Consider the following 24,129-nt stretch of genomic DNA (forward strand, 5'->3'; position numbering starts at 1 on the left):
TTATTCTCATATACAAGGTGCTGTTGGGAACACAGAGGAAGTGACTGACTGGGGGTTCAGGGAAAGCTCCGTAGAAGAGGGAACACTTGAGCTGGGTCTTGAAGGATGAGTAGAAGTTCACCAAGTGGGAAAGGACACTCTAGGTAAGCAGCCTGTGATTCCAGGTTGAAATCTGTCAATGAGGGGTTTGTTCTTTGGGGGTTTAAGCCATTGTGTTCATCCCAGCTTCCCTGAGCACCCCTTACTGCCTCCCTCTGGGTCTGTACGGAGGGCCGTGCATGCTCACTCACTTTAACAGCATCCACCTGTGACTCCATGCTGTGGTGGCTGTGGGTTCCAGCTCATGGGAGTTGCTGTGTCCCCATCTATCCATGTATCTCCATCTACAGTCTGTGTGTCATGTGTGTCTGAGTTTGGTGCTGTTTGTCTGCATGTTCTTGTGGCCATGTTTGTCCATGTTGATATCCAGAGGACCTCCCAGGCCACAGCACTGGGGCATCTTGCACGCCTCCTTGGCCTCCAGCTCTAACTAAATAGCCAGGCCTCCTTGACCCCTCTCCTGCCTGGCCCAGGTGCTGTCTCTGCCTCTCACCTCCATTCCCTCGGGGCTTCCTAATAGATGTCCTCCCACAGCCTCCACTTTTGGCCTCTCCAGTCCTGTCTACACTCAGCGGTCAGGGGTCTTTCTAAATCACAGATTGCATCCTATCACTCACTGCTTCAAATCCAGACTCCAAGACTAGGATTCAGGAATCAACCTTCTGGGTCTAGCGCTGGCCGATGGCTCCCAGTCTACACTGGGATGCTTAGCTCCCTTCACATGCTGTGCTGCTTCTCTCCTCTGGGTCTTCTATCAGGAATGCTTCCCACTCCTTCTTTGCCAGGCTAACTCTCACTCATCCTTTAAGACCCAAAGCAGGCATCACCTCCCCTGGGAAGTCCTCCCTGATCCTTTCTTTCCACCCTGGGTCAGGTCCCTGGCTCTGGGCTGCTCATCCCTTATTTGGGGGGCAGGAGTAAGTGACTTGCCCAAGATCACACAGCTGATGAGTTGGAGCCAAGATTTGAATCCAGGTGCTTTGGGCTCCAAGCAAAGCAGGCTGTTCCATAGGCCAGGTGAGGTAACTGTAGCTAGGACTTGTGGACAGGAGTGGGAGTCCTGAGGACGTGGCTGGTGGTGGATCTGAGCCGAGAGCGGTGGGAGGGGATGTGTTGTGGATCAATGTGTGTCTGTGGCAAGAGCATCTGGGCAGATGGGGATGCCCACCTGGAGTCGGGATGTCTTAGGAGAAGACCAAGTCCAGCTTAGACCTGCTGGGCCTGAGCAGCCCACGAGACAGCCAGAGGAACATGTTAGTGAGGCAGCTGGAAAGCCAGGCCTGGGGCTCCAGGGAGAGGCCTTGGCTGCAGCAGACAGAGACTTGGAGGTTGGTTGGTATTTAAAGGCCTAGGGTAGATGGGCCACCCAGGAACTGTGGCCAGTGGGAGAGAGGAAGCGCCTGCCCTAACCCAAGGAGCCCAGCCTTGGGATAGGGGAAGCTGTGAAAGAGACTGAGAAGATGAGGGACCTAGGGGTCATGGCACATATATCTTCCCAAAGGGCCTAGGTGGCAGGGAGGCCATGGAGGATAGGACTGGAAGGTGCCCCGTTGGCTTTGACCATGTGGAGGTCCTTGGTGGCACGTAGTAGATTTCATAGGTGAAAGTTCTTTTTTGCAGAAGCTTGTAGGTCACTTGTCTGCTTCCTCCACTTAGCTTGGGGCTCCCAGAGGGCAGGGCTCTTCGTTTACCCCAGGTTCCCCAGCACTGGACCCCTGTTTGACCCATAAGGTGTATCTAGAGTGAATGGATAGATGGATTGAAAGACAGATGGATGCATGGGTGGATGGGCCAGCTTCCATCAGGGTGCTGTTTTCAGAGGCAACTCTACGGGGTGTTTCGTTCATCCATCCATCCCAATTTTTTCCTCTTTTAGAGCAAAACAAAACGACAGCTTGCTTGTCCACTGCAAGGATCAGGGCTGTGGGTCTCAGGGATCACAGCACAGAATCTGGACTTCTCTCTCTGGGGTTTGAAGCCCAGTCACCAGTGTGTCTCCTCTGTCCATCTGGGCATGGATACTCAGTCCCGGCCCATCCGGTCTCCTCTGCCCCAGACACTGTCCTCAGGCCTTTCCCTCTGCCCTTGGTCCACTTAGCTTCTTTGTTCCCCTGGCCCAGCACACTGCCTGACTGATGCCTTCTTGCCACCAGCATTCCATCTCAAAACCTTAGCATGGCATTCAAGGCCCCGTGGACTGGCCTTTGTCTCTCACCCCCTCACCACTCTCCAGCTCTTTGGTGCTGGTGGGTGGCTGCTTATTGTCCCCACCCTGCCTTGTGCTGTCACACCTCAATGCCTCTGCTCAAACTGTTGTCTCTGCCAGGAATGCCCTCTGCATCATCTACCTGTCCTAAACACACATCTCCTCTCCAGACAAGGTGTGAGCAACTTAGTCTGGCCCTGTCCACCTTACCCCCGCCCATCCCCCTTGCTATGGCTCCCCCATATCATGCAGGTCCTGGGGTTGCATGGTACACACCACCTCCCAGACCTGTTGGAGGACGCATATAAGATATTCTTGGTGCACACCTAATGGTGTGCCTCACACTCAATAGGAGTTCAGCAAGTCTTCCCCCTTGCCCGCTTTCCCTGCATCTGACACGCAATAGGTGTACACCAGGGCCAGGGTACCTAACTGATTAAATTATTTGAGATGAGCTAGAGAAGGATACAGACATTAGGCAGAAGCTGTACAAATCAGATTAAGTGACCCAAGATAGACTCTTCCCTTTTGTGGGCCTGTTTCCCCAACCAGGGTAAGGGGTGGTCCCTGCCTGGCCAGGGGCCTGATAAATGTCAGAGAAGATGCTCTATTGCAGCTATGAGACCCTAGGCAAGCCACTGTTTTCCCCATACCTTTGTTAACCAGGGTAGGGCTTTGGAAAGCCTGAACTTGGCATTGAACTGAAGAGGAGGAGAGGACAGCTCCTGCAGAACTATCTGAGGAACAGCTGGGTGCAGTGGGCAGAGTCCTGGGCTGGGACGTATCACCCCATTTTACAGATGAGGAAACTCAGAGACCTGAGGCCCAACATTATAGCACAGCACTCCCTCCTGTTTCCCCACCTGTGTGGCATGGAGCAAAGTGCTTCCCTTCTGGTGCCCTAGTTTCTTCCTCTGTGAAATGGGGGTGAAAATTTTTTCCTGCTTTCCGGGCTCTGGCGAGAATGCCGGGAGGTACGGAAGAGCTTTGTAAACTGTCAGCAGTGCTAGATAATTATGTGGGGGTAGTCTTTAAAATAATTCTGATTATTATTCCTTTATTCATTCATTAATAACTCATGTTATTAATTCATTCATTAATAACTCATGTTATTAATAACTTCTGGGCCTGAACAGCCCAGGGACCGATGAGCTGGACTTTGGAGTCACAGAGTGTAGAGTGGGAATCTCAGCTGTCTGCTTACTTGCTGTGTGACCCTGACCAAGTCACTCCACTTCACGTTGAACTTCAGTTCCCTCAGTTGTAAGATGCAGATGATGACACCTGCCTTTCAGTGTCAGTGTGCCTGCCACAAGATAGGCACCTGGTAAATGGCAGCCTCCTCACTGTTAAAGAAATCTGAGAAAGAAATCCCAGGAAGTGCTTCTTGTGTGGGGCTGTGAAGGATGGTAGAGGGAAGGGCAGCTTGGTGTTTGTGGGTGGTGGGAGCAGGAGGGCTCTCAGAGGGCATAGGCTGCCCCTGGCCACCCTAGAATAAGATGCTCTGATCCCCAGGCTGGAAGTGAGAGGCAAGGATTTTGCATTATAGGTATTGTCATTTGCATATAGATATTTGCTCAACTGAGGATGAGGGTTTGCAAAGCAAATTTCCCAGAGGAACCAGCTTGCGCATATCAGATTTCTAATCTTGACTCTGGAAGCCTAGTAGCCCTGTGGTCTTTGGCAGGTCTCTTCAAGCCTCAGTTTCTTCACGTATAATATGGAGTTAAAATACTTTCTGTGCCTACTTCTCAGGTAAAGATCACAAGATAATTCATATAAAAGATCTTAAAGTGTTGAGATTAGATTATATCCTAATCCCCTGAAACCCTCTGCCTGCAAGTCCAGTAGGGGCTTCTCAGGCTCGTAGGACCAGGAAAAGAGATTGAAGACACTTCATTTTGGTCTTGACTGTCAAAATAAATGATTTCATTTAAGCAACAATACCAGTTAGATATTTAGTTATTAATTTCTGTAAGAGAGCAATGAATGATAGAAATTGGATAGGAAGCAAGACTTAATAGACTCCCCCTGCCCACAAGATCCCTGTAAACCACATCTTGACTTACTCCAGGGGTGCAGGAAGACTGGAACCCTGCGGAAGACTTAAATAACTCTGAAGGCGCATCCTCCGTGCTTCCCAGGTTGAAAAGGCCTTCTAAGTGTACAGGCTTACCATGGGACTTGTGAGATGAGGGCCACCAGACAGATTGTCACTTCTACTGAAGAGCTCCAAACTGCCCCAGACTCAGGCCTCTTCAACCCCCTTCTTAAGCACAGTGTTCTGACACATTCTTGTAGGTAAAATGTTGCTTACGGTCGGTCGTGGTTGTTTCTTAAAGATAACTTTCCAGAGGTACAATTTCTTGGGTCAAAGGCCAGTAATCATTTGGGTCTTTGTAAGTCATCCTGCCAAATTGCCCTTCAGAAAGGCTATATCTGACAACTGAGGTCCTAATGCCCCCCATACTCTGACTGGATGTCTGCACTAGAGAGATCATTGGTAAGAAGGGCAGAGATCCAGGATGGGCAGTTGGCTCTGCTCTGTGGCCATTTACAAAGTTGCTCCAGGACTTCTCAGTTTGTCTATGGATGGGGTGGGGTGGGAGTACACTCCTGTGCAGAATTCATGAGTCTTTGGGGCCCTTCCAGGGAATGGAGATTGGTCTCTGAGTTTCCAGGTGATGGGAGTCGAGGGTGCTGAGAGCTCTGTGGTCTGGATGTGACCTTTGTCCTCCAGGCCCACTGAGAGAGATGTTGAATTCCAGACTTTTCAGCCTGGAGATGTTCCCTGGCCCTGGGAGGCCTGCTCTGCTGCGGGGTGAGGGCTTCACAGGGGCAGGGATCCCACACACTATCCCAGACTTGGTGGCAGCAGCCGTTGGGAGCTCCTAGCTGGTGGGGAAGGCCCTCTTCCCTGTGACAGTCTCTCTCTCCCCACAGGATGGCCGAGCCTCGATTTAACAACCCCTACTTCTGGCCCCCTCCTCCCACCATGCCTAGCCAGGTAAGACTGAGCGTTGTCCCTCCGGCCACCCTCCCCCCTTGGAGCTGATTTGCTTTGCCCCCGGGGCTTGTCTGCGGCTTCTGGGTAGAGAAGGGACTAGGCCTGGCCCAAGCCCCCTCAGTCTCTCTCCTCTCTGGCTCATTCGCAGCTGGACAACCTGGTCCTGATTAACAAGATCAAGGAGCAGCTGATGGCAGAGAAGATCCGGCCACCTCACCTGCCGCCCACGTCGGCCTCATCGCAGCAGCCGCTGTTGGTGCCGCCGGCGCCGGCCGAGAGCAGCCAGGCGGTCATGTCGCTGCCCAAGCTGCAGCAGGTGCCGGGGCTGCACCCGCAGGCAGTGCCGCAGCCCGACGTGGCGCTGCACGCGCGGCCGGCCACCAGCACGGTCACAGGTACCATGGGGCCGCGGTGGGAGGGGCGGAGACCTGCCTGGGTGGGGGGCGTGGCGAGGATGGCACGTGGCTTGGTGAGGGCGGGGTGGGCGGGGCCTGCGGGGGATCTCTGGTGGTGGGGCCAGTCCGTCTAGCCACAGCCACTAGATGTGCTCCAACCCTGTGCTGGGAGGACCCATCCCACTAAATCGACAGGACGAGGGGTGGGCCCACCAGGGGCTCCTCAGGGAAGTTAGGTAAACGTAGAGAACTTCAGGAATCCGGAGAAGAACCCTGATCAGACTTGGGGGCGGAGAGACACAAGGGAAGATTTCCTTGGAGGAGCCGATATGGGAGGAAAGGTTGGCAGTTAACTAGGGAAATGGAGCAGCAAGAAGAACCAGCACGTGTAGAGTGTGTGTAGAAAGCAGGAGTAGGACAGTCGGGGCGGGGGAAGTAGAAGATGGTGATAGTCACATGACAGCTAACTCCAGCTGAGCTCCTGTATAAGTTTGCCAGGATTCATTTTATTCCTCTCAGCCATGCTATGTGGTTGGTACTACTAGTATTAGGTTGAGCAGTAGACCGTTTTTGACTTAACAAAAACAGCAGTTTTGTGCGTTCACTTTAATGTCTTTGTTTGACAGATGAGGAACCTGAGGCACAGTTTCATAGCCAGGAAAAGGCAGAGGCAGGCACTGTGGTTCCAGAGCCCACATGCTAACTCTTTCGTTCTCCCCAGTTCTGAGGCTGGAGAGGAAGCACGCACCAGACTGGGAAGGGCCCTGTGGGCCATGCTGCCCATTTTGGACTTTACCCTTGGGCACTGGGAGCCATGGAAGGTTTTTAAGAAAGGAAGGAAAATACTCAGGTTTGGGTCAGAAAACTGGGTCTGGCCACAAGGTGGGAACTGGCTTCGTGGGAGACAGGCATGGAGGCAGGGAGATCTGTAGGAGAGGATGGTGGCCTAGGCGAGGCAATGGGGATGGATGGAGAGAAGTGGACAGAGCTGAGTTACGTCGAGAAGAATGGATAGGGCGGGGCGCTAGACTGGAGGTGTGAGGAGGGGTGCGTTGAGGGAGACTCAGGTACTGCCAATGAGATGGAACCACAGGAGGAGAGGTAGGGGGGTCATAAGCTCAGTCTTATAAGTTGAAGCTGGGGTGCCAGGGGGACTTCCCGGTGAGGTGTCACAGGGCTGGGGATGCCTGATACCCACCTCAGAGCCTGGAGGCTACTGTGGCTGGGCCTTTGTTCCTCGCCTGGCTCACCCCTGCCTCTCTTGCCCCTCCTTTCTCCTTTCAGAGACGCCTAAGAATTACAGTGCTGGGTGAACCTCCCCCAGGCTCCAGCCACAACTCTGCACATTCCCTCGTTATTATGATTTTATTAAATTTGTTTTTTCATTATAAAAGTAATATTAAAAAAGTAATATAGGCATATTAAGGGAAATTTGGAAAAAAGAGAAACTAAGAAAAAAAAATCACTCATAGTCCCCAGCTCCTAACCCAGCAGTTTAGAGAGCCTTTTGGTCTATTTCCTTCCTTTTTCATCTTTTTTGTTTGTTTTTTTAATGTACGTGTGCATTTTGCTGAGCTTGTGGTAAGGCTGTACCCATGACTTTAACTCGCTTTTCCTACTCTCCATGCTGTCATAAACCTGTTCAGTGCATTTTTCACGATAAAGGTGTACAGTCATTATAGAAAATTTAGAAATGGCAGACAAGTTGAAAGGAAAAAAATTAGTCCTAGTCCTACTATTGTTAGCATTTTCTTGTGTTTTCTCTATAATTTCCCCTTAATCACAGATGTAAAAAGTAGATGAATTTATCAGGTAAAAAATTTAAATAATATAGAATCAGATAGACAAAGTCTAAAAATCTCCCTTCCCAATAATTTTTTCTTCCCTGGAGAGAACCACATTTTATACACAAGGTAGTTTCGGTTTGTCTCTTCTCAGATCCATTTCTGTGCACTCACACACACTATGTTGTCTCCATATACATACACAGCCACGTAGTTTGGGTGTGTGTTTTTAAGAAATAGTTAGGTCATTCGTATTGTCTGTGATTTGCTTTTTCGCCCCACAGCACATTTTGGCTTTCTCTCTGTGTCATGTCATGGCTGTCCAGTCCTCCATAATAAGGATGGACCTCATCTCTTTATTCAGCCCCTACTGAGAACAAACGGGTTGTGTCCAGTTTTGTCTGACCACCATTTTGTATGGAAGGTCCATGTACACAGTCTTTGTGTTCGTGGGCAAATATTTCTTTAGGGTGATTTCTAGAAGTAGACTTGCTTGGTCAGAAGTTATGTACATTTAACATTTTAATAGTTATTGCCGTACAGCTCTCCGTTAAAGTTGACAATGCACACTCTCACCAGCATGCGTGCCTCAAAACGTACGTGTGCCAACTCTGGATATTGTCTTTTTCAATGCGCAGAATTTCGTTTTCTTTTTTTAAAAAGCATAGTTTTCACCACATGATAGATACCATTTTCATCTTTTTGTCTCCTTAACCTGATATTGTAAATGTTTCTAGTTCCCTTATTTTTAAGAGTAACTTTTATTACAGAAGTAAAAAAAAAAAGTTTACTGTCAATCAGAAAATACAGTTAAACCAAAAAAAATTTTTTTTAATTACTCCTAATTCTACCATCTGTATTACATTTCGGTACATCTTCTTCCCCTACTTACTTTTTCTGTGCATACATATGCCTTAAAAATTTTTTTACAAATATAACCTTTTTAATGGGCAGTTAATGTTCAGCAGAAGAGATTGATTGCAATTCATTGAATCTTTCCCTAATATGGCGTATTTTGGTTGCCTCTAACTTTTGCTATTATAAATCATACAGTGGTGAACATCTTTGTGCCTCAGTTTTTTTCTGTGGTTTGAATTATTTCTGAAGTGCCTGTTATCAAACTCTTTAGTCCTTAGGTATCTGGGGCATCTGATACAAACACAAGCTCTCATTCCGTTACCCCTGGGGAATTCACAAAGAGAAGGGGAGGCTCAGAAAGGCAGATAACCTGCCAGAGTCACACAGCTGGGTGGCTGGTGCTGCGCTGGCCTCTGCAGCTGCCCCACCCCCATGTCTTCGCAGGTCTGGGGCTCTCCTCCCGGACCCCGGCTGTGAGCACATCCGAGTCCAGCGCAGGCACGGGTACCAGCACCCCGTCCACACCCACCACCACCAGCCAGAGCCGCCTCATCGCCTCGTCCCCCACCCTCATCTCAGGGATCACCAGCCCCCCCCTCCTGGACTCCATCAAGACAATCCAGGGCCACGGCCTGCTTGGCCCCCCCAAGTCCGAGCGCGGCCGCAAAAAGATCAAGGCGGAGAACCCAGGGGGCCCACCTGTCCTCGTAGTACCCTACCCCATCCTGGCCTCCGGCGAGACTGCCAAGGAGGGCAAGACATACAGGTGGGGGTCTCAGCGGGAGGGGGTCCAGGTGGGCTTAGGGCAGAGGCTTGCATCAAGGGCTGCTCCCAGGAGCCCAGCAGTGGAGGCTGGAAAGAGGGGTCCCAGGGGCTGAGGGTGGGGGCTAAGGACCGGGGAGTGGGGTCTGCTGACAAGCTGACATCCCTTTAGACGGGGTGTGGGGCTGAGGGGCTGCCCCACCACAGCCTGGGGTCATTGGAATCCCTTTCCTTTCTCCCTTCGAACAGTGTGCTCAACCCTGAACATTAGAATCACCTGGGGAGCATTCAAAAAATGTCAATACCGGGGACACACCTCCAAAAATTCTGATTTAATTTGTTAGGGGGGATGTGAGGGCCAGGTGTCAGCCTTTCTTGAGAGCTCCCCCAATGATTCTAAGGTGCGGCCTGGTTGAAAACTACTTACTCCTGGTGTCAGAGCCCCTCCCCCGGAAGTGTGGGGTGTGGCTCTGTGTGACCCTTCACCAGGGTCAAGGAGCCTCTTCCCTGTGAGGTGTGAACCTGCTCCCTAGGCTACTGGAAATGTGGCCCCGGGTGGAAGAGCTTTCTCCTCCAGATTGGAAGTTGTCCAGGCCGGGAACCTGCCCCCTGTCTTTCTCAGGTGGGCCTGTGTCCCTGGGACTCCTCATGGACATCTCTGTCACAGGTCCCGGTCTCTTTGATGCAGAAGGCATCCCCTGAGCTGTACGGGCAGGGGGTGCAGGGATCCTCCCAGGTATGAACCTGCCTCTTGCCCCACAGGTGTAAGGTATGCCCGCTGACCTTTTTCACCAAGTCCGAGATGCAGATCCACTCCAAGTCGCACACAGAGGCCAAGCCCCACAAGTGCCCGCACTGCTCCAAGTCCTTTGCCAACGCCTCCTACCTGGCCCAGCACCTGCGCATCCACCTGGGCGTCAAGCCCTACCACTGCTCCTACTGTGATAAGTCCTTCCGACAGCTCTCCCACCTCCAGCAGCACACCAGGTGAGTGGCCTGCCTGGCATTGCCGTCCTGTAGCCCCTTTCAGCTCAGCACCTGGGCCTGTGCATGGGCCTGGTGCAAGGAGGGGCGAGAACCTTCTGTAGATGCTCATTGCCCTCAGGGTCAAGCCCAAATTCCTTTGCTTGGCATTTGAGGCCTTTTATGATATGGCCTTCGTGGACCTCACCAGCCTCAGCTCTCACTACTGCACCACCCTTCCCACTGTTTCTCATCTGCAGGTCTTTGAACATGCTGTGTCCTTTACCTGAAACACCCTCTCCATCTACCCTGTTTCTCTGGCCCTCTCCTATCCATCTCTCAGTCCAGCTTCCTCCAAGAAGTCCTCCCTGGCCCCCTGAGCTGGTTCCACAGGCCTTGTGGTCCCCATCACAGAAGTGGTAGGCTGTCTTGTCCTTGCCTGCTTATTTGCCCACCACCCCCAATATATTGGGACCTCTTGAAGGCCAGGACTTGGTCTCCTCCATTTCCACATCCCCATTGTGTACCATAGGCATCTAGGTATTTGTTCAATATTTGTGGAATAGATAGAACTGGCTTTTTATAGGGCATACAATTCATCCATTTAACAAATAATTACAGAGCTGCTTCTATAAACCAAATGCGATTCTGGGTACTGGGAATACAGCAATGAACAAAACAGACAAAAACTCCTGCCTTTGTGGGGCTTATGGTCTGGTCCAGTGTGTGAACGGGAGACTCAGAGATATAAATGCTTTAAGGAAAGAAAAGTTTTTGTGGGGAATACAGAAATCAGAAAGACTAGCCCACCAAATAAAAATACCATAGGGATTTAAAGAAGCAAATAAATGGTTACCAGGATCGCAGTTCATCTCTTCAGAGGAGGAAAAAACACGGCATTTTTCTCCTGGGACGACTGTCCTATCTGTAAGCACTGCTATGTGTTCGCCAGTATCAGCATTGTAAAAGTCAGGGATAAAATTGTTTTTGCTGTGGAGTTTGTAACTTACAGAAAGTGCTCAAGGTTTTCTCCATTTTGGGGACCGATGTTAGGCCGATGTTGCCTTCAGAAGACTTTTTTATTTGTCTTTTTGTCATTGTTTATCTCTACTGTCTTTGTATGCTTTATCCCAGGGTGCAACATGTTTTGTCTGTCTGTTTCTCGGACTTTGGGGCATGATATGTAAGTTGGATAGTGAGAAACAAATGGCAGCCAGACAAGGCATCAGTCTGTTTTTCTTGTTCCCATGTCTCCTAAGCCATGGATTTGACCCCATAAGTTTGTTCCAGCAATTTTCTGATGTTTGGCATTACTTTGATTTTTTGAAGTTTGGCCAGTTTTATGTACATCGAGGCGTATGTAACGAGGTGTTGATTAATCAAGTCCTCTTAGTTGGATGTTTATGAAAATTAGAGCACACGATCCTAAGGTTTGAGAGTCAGCTTCTGTCAAGAGACCCTGTAAAGCCCCTGGGTCATAATTTTAACCTGTGTGTATGTGTGCGCGTATGTAAAGTTTTCTTCTATCTAAGATCAGGAACCTAGAACCATTCAGTTTACCTCTGTCAGGTTTGTCTCTACAACCTAAAAATGGTAGGGTACCTTCTTGTTGGAGAACCCCAGTCTCTGGGGTAGCAGGAATGACTTTGCTACAGCCTCAAAGGCTGCGATTCCACAGCCACGGAGCAAACCCGGCCTAGAGTCTGGCGGCCTGGGGAGGCCACATTCTCACATGTTGGGTACAGTCCTTGTTTTTTACTGTCAGGCTTGTTATGCCTAATTAAATGAAATTTGTCCTTAAATGTGGCATCTCTGGCATAGTCATGGTTACAAATTTGATTTATCCAATTATATCCCATTAGGAAGGACAGATTCATACTGAAACTCCTTACAGAACTGGTAATGATCATGAAAAGAAGAGTCTCAGTGAAGACATTTTGAAATTGTTTAGCAGTTGCTCTGAGTAATGTCGGAGAGAAGGTCAGTCACATCTGTTGTTTTCAACAGAAGTATTATTTTAAAATTTCCTTGATAATTCATTAATTTATATCTAAATTTTCGTAGTATTTCCCCTCCAGAATTCTGAAGGGTTAGTTGGAACAAGGCACCATTTAAGGAATGTTTTATTGCAGTTTGTACAAATATAGCCTCCTAAGTTGAGGATTAGAGATTTAGAAAAGAAAAAAAAGAGTTCTCTTATATGTCTTTTAGAAAATAGAATATTAACTACAATTAAATCACTTCCATCCAATCCTAGGTTGTAATTTCTGTTCTGCTGATCACGGGTAGTTAGTCTGCTTTGCACAGTTGTCTACTTCTGGCCTAAAGACTCTTAGATCCTGTCTTGACCTTGGGCTGTGTCTGGCTGTGGTGATGATGTCAGCTTGGAAGCCTGTGCCCATTTGTCCATTCTCTGAAGTCTAAACAGTCAAGTGCATGTGGTACAGTCCTCTACTGAGGCTGTGTTTCCTTCGAAAGACTTAGTTTCTGACTGCAGCTTGAAGCAAAGGCCTGTAGGGAAGTGTGAGGGGGGAAATCAGACCTGTTGATAAGACTGAATGACTCTGGTCTGCTTGTTATAACAGTCAACAATATCAGAACAGAGGAGAATGGAGTCTTCAGATTAAGAAAGTATTATAAGCAGCAAGGGCATCGACCCACCTTCAGGGTCTTTTAATTGATCTCATAAAGTGTGTGTTATGACTGGCACTAATTGATAAATGTAGTTAAATCTAAAAAAAAAACTTTAAAGACATTTCTCTGATGATACTTATTGTGCTAGTCTCTGTACATGAAATTAAGTTGCTGGGTTTTTCCTTACATCTTAAAAAATATACAAATATATATTATAATATATAATTACATATATAATTATATATGATATTGATATATATTTTTATAAATTATATATAATTATGTTCATAAAAGTAACTCGGGGAGATTGAGTTTCTCTTCTTTTGCTTTGCCAACTTTCTTCTACTAGAAACTTCATAGGACAGCTCTCACTCTTGTGTTTGGCTAATTAAATATATGGAGAATACAAAACATGCCCAATCGTTTGGATCACCCTTCTTTTTATAAAGCGAAGGAGGAAATCTTTGGTGTTGCCCAGTGGCCATCTGGAGACTCCAAGAGCCTTTGGGTGTAAAAAATATCTTAGTAATTTTATTATTCTGGTTTTGAGAAAGACTATATCACAAAGTTGGCAGAGTTAGCAAGATATGCCCATCAGTCTAGTAGAAAATACAGTAGCAAGTAGTGACAATTATTAAGAAACCTAGTTTTTTCAGAAGGAGACTTTTGTTTAAAAATATTACTTAAGACTGTGACAAAACAAGCAATAAAAAATTAAGGGGCCCTGAAGGAGAGTATTTCATCAGAATGTACCTTGACCCAGGGATTGCTCTTCATTCCTGAGGGCGCAAAATTTTTTTTCTTTTTTCTTTTCTTTTGAGTGGCTTGAGTTCTGAATGGTGAGAAACCAAACAAGCAACATGAAGGTCCTATCAGCATTTAGGGACAAATTATTAGTCATTAGGCAGTGGCATGCCTAATTAAACTAGTGCGTCCTAACCCTGTGACAAAGAGGAGTAGGTCCCAAATGTCCACAGGTCTCAGAATCCTTTAGACAAACAAACAAGAAAAGCCAAACATAAAGAAACAACCACATTCCAGTTTCCTTGTTTTCTACCGTTCCTGTTTTTTGCCCTTTGATAGAGAACCTGACAATCAGGGCGTATAATCAAATACATCTTCCCAGTGTTGCTGCCAATTACGAAGGGAATAAAAGAAGGGCACGTCTAAAACTGAACCAGCTCTGGTCAAGGCATAGAAATGGAGATAGAAACAGGCTGACCAAGAGTCATCCTGGTTGTTGAGAAAGATGTGCCAGGGAGCATTTTGCAGGTAATGTAGTTTAGTGGTGCTGGTGACACTGGAGCATCTTGGTCACACCTTCACCTGTGCAAGGAAGGCACAAGTAAAGATAAGCAGGTGACTTGCAAAGTGTTAGAAAATCCAGACTTCAGAAGGATCAGCCCAGTAAATATCATATGCATTTAAAGAGAAAACAAGCAGAACTTTGTAGCAAGTCTGTTCACAGTAGAAAAACAGCAGTGGCCTCATGCAGTTGACATATTATAAGTTCACAGATATCACGATGCAACAGGGAGAACATTGTTTTGTCAGGGAGCTAATTAGGTACAGGAGAGGGCTCAAAGTTTAATTTTGGGGAAGATCTCATGCTAGATAGAGTAACTCTGGATTCGTTTGTTCAGGCTGCAGTGTGTTTCTTTGCCTTTGTTTTTCTTCTCCCGACTGTGATGTTATGTACATGTGTAATAATCGTGGCAGGGGCAGATGTCATTCTGTTTTCTCAAGTCTGATGATGGTAATGGTAATAAATTCATAACAAATATTCTTTTTCAAAAAGCTCCTATGTGCCTGGCGCTATATAGGTGTTTACGTGCAGGGTGTCCATAATGTCCTAGACAATGTGAATTGTGTTTATAAATAAGACATAACGAATCTGAAAATGCTGCAGAGAGGGAAGCTTACCCTTCAAGTTAAGAATGAAGGACCAGGGAAGGTTAAATTTCACTGTCACTACCATTGTTTAAGTTACAAAGCACAACGTGACCGAAACCAATCTATATAACATGCCATTTATTACTTGAGAAATAAAAGATAAATGATAACTAATGAATCCTCAATAATTTTATTTAAACATTGAATAAATTCCCTTTTGTTTTTCATAAATTGTTTATATTAAGTAGAAATGAATGTATCAAAAACTAACACCAAGAAAATTTATGAACATCCTATGTATGGGTCATTAATCCTTACATTCCTTACCATCTTTATTATTATCCCTGTTGTAGAGATGAGGAAACTGGGGTTCAGAGAGCCAGTCACCTGCTAAGAGGAGGCAGAAGTGTGATTGGAACGTAGAGAACCAAGAAATAGCCCATGCCTCAGAGGAAGGGAGGGGCTGGGTTGTCAGGCTGCAGAGTCAGCTCACCTGGCGGTGGAAGTCCCAGGCAGGAGAGCAGAACGAGTCCTTGGGGCCCAGAGGTGGGGCTGAGGCAGTGTGGGTAGTGGGGTAGTCGAGGGGCACCCATTTCAGCTCGACTTCCTTGTGCTGGAGTCAGTGGTGAGCTCTGTCACCACAGGTGTGAGAGCCAGAGCTGGGTCCCCCTCCCCACTGCCCCTCACCCTGCCAGTGAGATGATGCCCCACAGTGAAGGCTTGGTCCTAACTTGAAAATCAAGGACTAAAGAGTTTTGGGGCCAGTTATCAATGATCCTACCTGTGAGATCGGGTAGTCTGGTCCTTACTTCCGCAGCTGCTCCTTGAAGCTAGCCCAGTGCTAGGTGTCACACTCAGGGACAGATTAGCGGTTGGAGGCAGGCTCTTGCCCAAAGGAACTCCCATCACAGCCTGAGAGGCCGGTGGATATGGAACCTTCTCCGAGAGAGAAGTACGTGGTGGAGGTTGGAGAAGATCACCTGGGTGGGTGTTGAAGGGTCCTAATGAGAGAGGGGAAGGGTGTTCTCAGCAGGGGGAACAGCATGAGCAAAGGCTCAGAAGTTTGCTTGGAAATGTGTCTTCGTGTATTTTGGGGGGAGGTTAGTAAGTGTCCTGCAGGGCTGAGGAGCGGGAGCTGGGTGGAGGGAGTGCTTCAGAGCCTAAGGCCTTGAATGCTGGGGCAGGGGAGGTAGTGGAGGAGGCCAGGTAAGGCCATGACAAGTCACATCCCTGTGCTGCTGCTGTGGTGGCGGTCAGGAATGGAGAGGCTGAGGCTGGGAGTCCAAGCAGGAGGCCAGGCAGCTGGGGCACTTCGGGAGGCAGCCAGAGGGGGAGTTTTCTGGTCAAGAGGGCTTGGCTGGGTCCCTGGGGAAGGACCTGAAGTCCCCGGAGGACCATTGATCAGTCGGTCAACAAACACTTGTGAAATACACCCGGGGAATGGGTGTTGCTGATTACATTGAACATGTTACTGTTGTTAATGACTGACTTTAGAGAGAAAGAACTCAGTTCCCTTCATTTTAGTCGATGACTATGTACCAAGTCTCTGCTGAGCCTGTGCCAGGACCTGGGCTGATGGTGGTGAGTGAGACCAAACAAGCTCTTGCTCTCAGGGAGCAGCCAAGAAATCAGTGACTGGATGGTGACAGCACAGACTTCTGCTTGAAGGGTGGGCTGTAGGGGACAGGCCTAGGCCGGGGGTCAGGGAAAGCTGCCGCGAACAAGGGATTTTTATACTGAGAACAAGAGTGTGGGTTTAGCCGAGGGAACAGTGTGCCTGGAAGAGGGAACAGCCTGGATAAAGGACTGGAGATAGGAAGGAACTTGGAATGCTAGTGGAGCTGGTGGGAGGCTAGTGAGTCTGGAGCCTTGGGTCAGGGGAAAGGCATGACTTGAGCAGCAGTGGGAGGTGAGGACTCCAGTGCGTATTGTGGGGTTTAAAATGTCCTGGGGTCCCTTAGGTCCCTCTGACACTGGACCCCTAGCTGAATAAATTCTGCAGCCCTGGAGAGAAATGAGGATGAGATGAAATGAGACTCTGGCATCAGGCGGAGTTGGTCTAGATGGCCCTTAAGTTCCATCCAGTGTAGAGACAGGGTACCTGAGATGTTCTCCTCAAACATGTGACACCCAGAAATGTGCAGACAGAATAGGGTTTCTCAGAACCGGGCCAGCCGAGCTCCACTTGGCCTGAGAATGGGCTGTCCCTGCCCTTGAGATGCCCCATCTAGTTGAGAAGACAGACAGGGAGTGGCCTCCCCTGTTGAGGATGTGACTAGGCACAGGGGCGATGGGCATCAATCAAACATGGTTGTCAGATGAGAAATGGTTCTCTTACCAGACCATAGGGTGCATAGGAGCCAGGAGCGGAGGCTGGACCACATGGCCAAGGGCCTTGGATGACGCACTAAGGAATTTCGACTCCATCAGGGTTGATAGTGGGCAATCTGTTGTGGTTTATTGATGGCAGGGAGTGTTTCTTATTCAGGCCTATCCAGCACGAGGCCTGGCCTCTGTTTGGAGTCTGTTGATGGGCAGAGCAAACCCAGTCACTAAGGTGGGCTGGGGCTTAGGGAAAGAGGTGACACCATGTGGCCAGCTCATTGGCGAATTAGGCAAATGAGGTTCAGGCTCAGCTGGCATTTTACTGCCTACCTGCTTGCCACAGAGGTTTCAGTAGAACAGATGGTTAAAGACAAGGCCTGGGTGACATTGTGGAGAGCAGAGAGGGCCTCCCGTCCATCTGTCCATCCGTCTGTGCTGGGCTCCTGAGCCCCGTTTATGCACCTCATCTCCATTCACCCCCATCCTCGTCTGGCTGTTGGACAGGAACAAGCTGCACCACAGACTTCAGCCATCAGCCTTTAAGTCACTGCTCCAAAGTCACCTTCTTGATGAGGCCCTGCCTTGGTCACCCTGTTTAAAATTGCACCCCCTCCCTCCCTGGCACTCATAATCCCCTCACCTTGTTCTTATTAGCACTTATTACCTCCCACATGTGACTGACTTACCTTATGCTGATCGTTTGTTTCCACGAGGCGGTGGTTTTTGTCTGTTTTGTTCACTGAGACATTCTAAGTATCTAGGTGCTTGGCACATGGGTACCTGAAATAATAAGTGTTAATGAATAATGATACTGGCAAGTGTTTATTGAGTGCTGACTTTGTGCCAATTCTTGGTTAAGCCCTTTTTACATGCATTATCTATCTTCAGAAAGCCCAGTGAGGGGCTGTTTTTTTATACCCATTTTGCAGATGAGGAAACTGAGACTCAGTGATTTGCCCAGCTAATAATGGTTGAGCCAGGACGAGAACCCATGGACGAGAGGACAGAGGGGCTGAGCTTCAGGGCCACCTAGTCCAACATGGCTGCCAGATGAGAAATGGTTCTCCTCTTAGTGGCTGGGGTGACCATGTAGCCATCATGGACATGTGCCGACATGGGGAGAGGGTAGGAATTGGGGGCCGATCAGAGGGAGGTGTCTTCTGAGGGAAAGGAGCAGGTAGGCAGAGAAGGTCCTGGCAAAGCTGAGTCCGTGCTCTTTTCAATGGGTGGTCTGCAGGTGGGATTTTTAGAAGAGTGAGGCAGAATGCAGTCAAAACAAGCCCCCAACGACAAGCCGGAGGCCTGGGCCGGGCCGCTGAGAGGGCACCAGTGGAGGGACCTTGTGGAACAGGGAGCCTCTGGTCACCGACTGGCAGTGGGAGGCCAGAGGAAGAAGGAGAGGAGGTGGCCTCTGAAGTCCCCAGCTCTGGCTTGGGGCTCACTCTCTTGAGAGTGTGTGCAGTGGAGCCTGCTCGGGAGGCTTTGGGGGCCAGAGGTGTGAAGCAGGCCAGCCAAGGGCTTGGGGGCTGGAGCTGGCCTATGGGTACCTGTCAGGGACTCCACCTCATTGGGCTGCCCATTGCAGAATCCACACAGGCGACAGACCCTACAAGTGCCCGCATCCTGGCTGCGAAAAGGCTTTCACTCAGCTCTCCAACCTCCAGGTGAGTGGCCGCCTGCCTCCTGCCCGCCAGGTGCACAGTTGCCCTCCCGAAAAGGGAGCATAAGAAGGGGTTGGCGCTGGGGGAGGCCTGCTGGTTCCTGACCCCCACCCCTGCTGTGCTCCCCACAGTCTCACCAGCGCCAGCACAACAAGGACAAGCCCTACAAGTGTCCCAACTGCTACCGGGCCTACTCGGACTCCGCCTCCCTGCAGATTCACCTCTCAGCCCACGCCATCAAGCACGCCAAGGCCTACTGCTGCAGCATGTGCGGGCGGGCCTACACCTCGGTGAGTGCCTGGTGTCCCTGGGGGGGCCCCTTCCTCTCCCTGGGCCTCAGCTTCTTCCTCCCCCTCCTCAGATTTGTACTGACTTGCCCCATTTTTCAGACAAGGAAACTGAGGCCTAGAGAAGGGAGGTGTCTCCTCAAGATCACAGTGAGCGGCAGAGCCAGGCCTTCCGCTTCCAGGTTCTCTTTTTGGCCATCCTGGGCTGAGCTCCCAGCCCCCTAGTGGCCTTTAGCCTGGAGGCTGAGGTGTGGTTACCTCCATGCCCTGGAACACTCCAGGCAGTGGGCAGGGGGCCTGGCATCCTGCTCTCCAGAGCCAGAGAGGGAGAAGGGCCTTACACTCTGGGGAAAGCTGCAACCCCCCATCATGGCCACAAGGTGGCACAGTGACCTTGCCCAGAGCCACCCTCATGTCTCAGGAAAGGCCTGAACAGTGCCAGAAAAGGTCCACTCATCTAGTCCTCTGTCTCTGGGTGTGAGTTTCTCTAAACAGGAAGGGGCCTTTCAACACCCAGAAAAGGGAGTCCAGGTGAGTCACTTGTGTGTCTGCCTCTGGCTAGGTAAATATTCTGGGTAACAGACCCCAGTGTATACCCAAATAGAGATCACTGAGCCTCAATTTCCTCATCTGTAAAATGGAGGTGATAGTTCTTAACTCATAGGGCTATTGATGCCTAATCCACCCTAGCTAACACAGTTATTTATTCATTCAGTGTTTACTGAACACTTGTGCCAGAACTTGGGAATCAAGATGAATCAGACATATTCTTGGCCTCCAAGGAGGTTAGAGTCTACTGCTAAAGACATATTAAACAAGTAACCACCCAAATAACTGTGGTAATGACAAATTGTGGTAATTGCTCCAAGGAGGGTTTCTCAACCTCGGTCCATGTGGACATTTGGACAGGATACCTTTTTGCCGGGGGGCTCTCCTGTGCATTATAGGATGTTTAGCAACATCCTTGGCCTCTACTGACTAGTAACCTCCTCCCTAAGTTGCGACACCCCAAGAATGCCTCCAGACTTTGATAAAGGTCCCCTGGGGGGTGAAATCACCTCTGATGGACAACCACTGCTATGAAGGAAAGTATGTTTTGAAAGACAGCCACAGGGAGGACAAAATGAAATTGGTAAAGAGATAGGTCTGGGTAGGCCATCTGAGGAAGTAACATTTAGATGAAGCCTTGCAGGATGCTGAGCCAAGTGAGGAGGAGAAGGAAGGGAGACAGTGCTTGTTCCGTGCAGGGGAACAGTGAATGCAAACCTCCTGAGGTAGAACAAACATGGCGTATTCCAGGAACTGAAAGAAAATTGGGTCACATGGGGCTGTGGGCCTGTTAGGGAGTTTGGCTATTTTTCCAGGTTGAATGGGAAGCCATTGGGAGGGGACCGGCCATCCATGGGAGGTCACTCTGGCTGGAAGAGGGAGCATAAGGATTGCAGGTGGGGTGGTCGGCAGTATCTGTCAGGCACCAGCCAGGGCTATAGCTTGCTGAATGCTGGGTATATGTCATTTGTCCTTCCCTGGAGTTCAAAGGGCAGAGGAGAGTTGAGAGACTGTGAGGACAGAACCTGCAGGGACAAGGGCCTTAAGGAGATATGTGGGAGCCCTAGAGACAGCCCTAGGAGCCCCACTCAGCCGACCTTCAGTCAGTCCCAGCCTCAAGTTCTTGACCCTCTTACACACATCCACTCGTAGAGAAGGGGCTGCCAGCATTCACGGGCCATGGTTCTTAGATAGGATCTGTCTGAATTCTGGGGGGAAGGGAGGATCAGCTCTCGCCTGGCCTGAGGCCCCACCCTGAACTGGGCCTGACTGGACTTTATAGAACAAGAATAATTACTTTCTTTTTTTTTTTTTTTTAACATTTTAATGGATTGATTTTTAAATTACTTTAATACATAAAAGCAACATTTTAGAATAGTGAACCCTCATGTTCCCATCGGCCCCCAGAACCATTAACTATTCATGCTTCATACATATTCCTATTTTTTGAAGTAAAACTAACATATTGTTTCATCTGAAAATTTTCACCGCGTCTAAACATAAGCACTCCTTTTTTGAACAAATCCACAAGACTTTTATATGATAACCTTAAAATAATTGGCCGTTAAGTCCCGAATATCATAAGATACCCTGTCAGTAGTCACGTTTTCATCTGTCTCATGAATGCCATAATTTTATTTACTTACAATTTTATTTTTTAATCAAGGTCCAAATAAGATATCTACAGTGCACTGGGTTAATACATCTTTTACTTTATTGGTTCTTCCCATCCTTGCCTTTTTTTCCCTTTGTAATTTATTCGTAGAATAGTTTCCTAGTTTAGATTTGGCAACCACATTTGAGGGCTTCCTCTGCCGGATTCTGAGCAGATTGAAGTATGAGGCCAGGAAGTGGCAGGCAGGAACTAGAGCACCACTTTGCAGCTTAGTGTGACAGCCTGTGGGCCTGAAGGTGACTACACCCACCCATTCTTGGATGCCCAGTCAGGCTTAGACAGGGGGACTGTCAAGGGAGGAGCTAAACATGCCCAGTTTATGCTTGCAAAGTCACTAATCAGATCAGGCCTTGCTTCCCCCCGAGGGAGCATGGAGTGTGAAGTGCAGAGGCCTGGTCTCCCGCCACCACCTGGAATGAAATGCAGAGACCAGAGAAGGAGTAGTCCCCTCAACCCTTACCGCATGCTAAGAATTTATCCACATCATCGTAGCAACCTTTTGGATTGTTCCTGTCCCATTCCTACTTGCAGAGGAGGAAACAGGCTTGGAGGGGTGAGATGATTTGTCCAGAACTAGGCTCAAACCCAGGCCTGCTGCTCCACCCTCGCTGGGAGCACCAGCCAGATGGGGGAAGCTATACTTAAGTGGGCAGGCAGGCTGAGGCGCAGCCAGCATACCTTGCTACAGCCAGCTGGTAAATGGCAGCTTGCCTGGCCCTAGGAAGTTCCAGGTGGGCACTGCTGAAGGGTGAGCCTGGTGCCTGCTGGCTCTCTAGCCAGCATGCTGTGGGCTCGGACTCTGGTCACTGAGCCTGCCCCCACCCCTGGTGGCAGTGGAGCATCGCTAGAAATCATGCCAAATGCTCATCTGCTCTCGAAGAGCTGTAGCTATTCACCACTAGCTGGCCCATCTGCCAAGGAGCCATCCAGTGGCCACTTTGGGAACTGCAGCCTCTTCTGCCTCCCCTGCCAGTGGTGATTTTTAATGTTCTGAATCTCACCCCTGCCCACAGGAGACCTACTTGATGAAGCACATGTCCAAACACACGGTGGTGGAGCACCTGGTGAGCCATCACTCGCCCCAGAGGACGGAGTCCCCCGGCATCCCGGTGCGAATTTCCCTCATCTGAGCCGACCCGAGGCCCTGCCCTGCCCTGCCCACTGGCAGACACAGACCTAGGCAGCACCAGGCCCAGACTCCCTCCAGGGCCCTCCAGGAACAGCTGAGCTCTCTCATGACCTTCCTGACCTTCCAGAAAGCCTGGGCCGCAGAAACCCTGCCCAGTCCAGCTCCGGGGGTGGCCAGGCCAACTGCAAGATTCTGGACTGTTTGGTGGCATCCAAAGATGATCTCAAAGCACTTTGAAGCGCTCTGTTGGGTTTTCTTTTTCTCCCCCACCCTTCACTTGCTTCACTGTTTTTTTTTTTTTTTTTTAAGTTTGTTTTGGAAATAACAAAAAAAAGATATTTATTGGCCAAGAAGTTGGTGCTGCTAAGACCGAGAAATTAAGAGTTGGACAGATGGACACAGAGAACCAGAGGGCAGCATGGGACCTTCTCTTGCCACAGCCTCAGGTCTTGAGAGAAGGCTCAGGCCTGGGTTTCTGGACTGCAAAGGGGGCCCCTGATGGGAGGGGGCAGGAGGCAGCTAACGTGAACCACTCACCCTGGGTTCCCAGCTCGAATCTCGAGCTGTGCCCTGGGCAGCACTGAGCAGAGGGAGGTGGCAGCTACCAAAGCTGCCCAGACTTCAAGAGGCGAAACAAGAGGGGCCAGGAGATCTGCAGGACCAAAGGGTGCAGCGTTGGGCTGGGCTGGGCTGGGCGCCAGCCCAGAGAAATGGGGTGGGGTGGGCTGGGTAAGACCTGTGCCTCCCCAAACCCCTACCCCCCACTGCCCTGAAGACCACCCCAGTCTACCTCGGTGCTGGCCAGGAAACCTATTGGCTACCTCTCCTACCATCCCAGACTGTGGGCAGCGGGATGGGGAGGGAGTGGGCCTGGAGCTCTGACCCCCTCCATAATTTCCTCCAGATGGGGCAATACCCAGGGAGGGGTTGTCTTCCCTGCCATGGAGGGGAGAATCCCCAGCCCAGGCCCTAGGCTCCTCGGCAGGGAAGGGATCCTCAGAAAGGAGGGTCCCAGGAGCAGCCCTTGCCCTCAGCCCTCACAGACACACCCCAATCTGAAAGCCATGCGTGTCCGTGTATATAGGAACTATGTACAGAGCCCGGAGAAGCCCCCCTCCATCCCCTGGGAAAAAAAGAAAGAAAACTAGACAGAAACTCATCTATATATTCTGTATCTGGAGTTCCGTTTTGAATATTAACTGTGTTATTTTTATACACTTTTTAAGCCTTAACTCACCATTGATTTACCAGTTTAACGTTTCCTGGGGTTTCTTTTCCCACGGGGTTCTCTGCCCCCACCCCCACCCGACCCCTTTGTTTGACTTGCGTCGTCTGATACTCAGTATTGTAGCTTTTCGTCCGCATGTTACTACCCTGTAAATACGCTGTTATACATACTGTTAACACCTTTGCTTTTTTCTATGGGACCTCCAGGCCACCGTATTTAGAACTAGTTACCTTATTAAAAAAGAGAAAACAGTCTGTTGGCTTCTCAGTCTGCATCTTGGTGGCAGGGAGGTAAGGGCAGGTGCCCCTCAATGCTTCAGAAAAGAAAGTTGCATTATATTTAAGAAAAGGGGTGAGGAGCAAAATAAAAATCAAATGTGGGGGAAAACACTAAAGGGGGCAAGACACAAAGGAATTCCAAACCCTCTGCTCTTTGTATTTCTCTGTTGTGAAGAATAAACTGTACCTGCACCCGGGTGGCGGTGGTGTGTGGTGTGCTCTGTGCGAGGGCGGGGTTGGGGGGCTTTCCACTGCTCCTCTCCCCTCCCCCGCCCCCCAGACTTGGGCAAAAAGGGAAATGGCTGCTTACTGTGGGCCAGTTACTCCAGCTGCTCAGCTGAGTGCCTGGTGTTGATGACGTCACAACCCCTTACAAAGTTGGCAGCAAACCAAGAG

General features: G+C 49.5%; 1 protein-coding gene across 3 annotated transcripts; it reads left to right on the plus strand.

The window, feature by feature from the left end:
- ZNF362 (zinc finger protein 362) lies at positions 1-23,930 on the plus strand. Of its 3 annotated transcripts, none has more exons than XM_011357906.2 (8): positions 1-143; positions 5,249-5,312; positions 5,461-5,707; positions 8,794-9,115; positions 9,874-10,098; positions 18,512-18,590; positions 18,719-18,877; positions 22,112-23,930. In XM_011357906.2, exons 1-8 carry the CDS (start codon positions 106-108, stop codon positions 22,226-22,228), a joined length of 1,251 nt encoding a protein of 416 aa, XP_011356208.1. In that variant the 5' UTR covers positions 1-105; the 3' UTR covers positions 22,229-23,930. The 3 variants fall into 3 exon arrangements, with proteins under 3 accessions (XP_011356208.1, XP_023385107.1, XP_023385106.1); XM_023529339.1 differs by lacking the exon at positions 1-143 and adding an exon at positions 2,786-3,263; XM_023529338.1 differs by lacking the exon at positions 1-143 and adding an exon at positions 4,299-4,606.
- Positions 23,931-24,129: the final 199 nt, after the last annotated feature.

The sequence above is a fragment of the Pteropus vampyrus genome, unplaced genomic scaffold (genome assembly GCF_000151845.1).
Source record: "Pteropus vampyrus isolate Shadow unplaced genomic scaffold, Pvam_2.0 Scaffold36, whole genome shotgun sequence".
NCBI classification, from domain to species: domain Eukaryota; kingdom Metazoa; phylum Chordata; class Mammalia; order Chiroptera; family Pteropodidae; genus Pteropus; species Pteropus vampyrus.

Coding starts and splice junctions, on each gene's coding strand:
- ZNF362 (XM_023529338.1), top strand. CDS start 4,497: ATGAGGGCCACCAGACAGATTGTCACTTCTACTGAAGAGCTCCAAACT. Junction 18,591..18,718: donor CTCAGCTCTCCAACCTCCAG/GTGAGTGGCCGC, acceptor TGCTCCCCACAG/TCTCACCAGCGCCAGCACAA. Junction 18,878..22,111: donor GCGGGCGGGCCTACACCTCG/GTGAGTGCCTGG, acceptor CCCTGCCCACAG/GAGACCTACTTGATGAAGCA.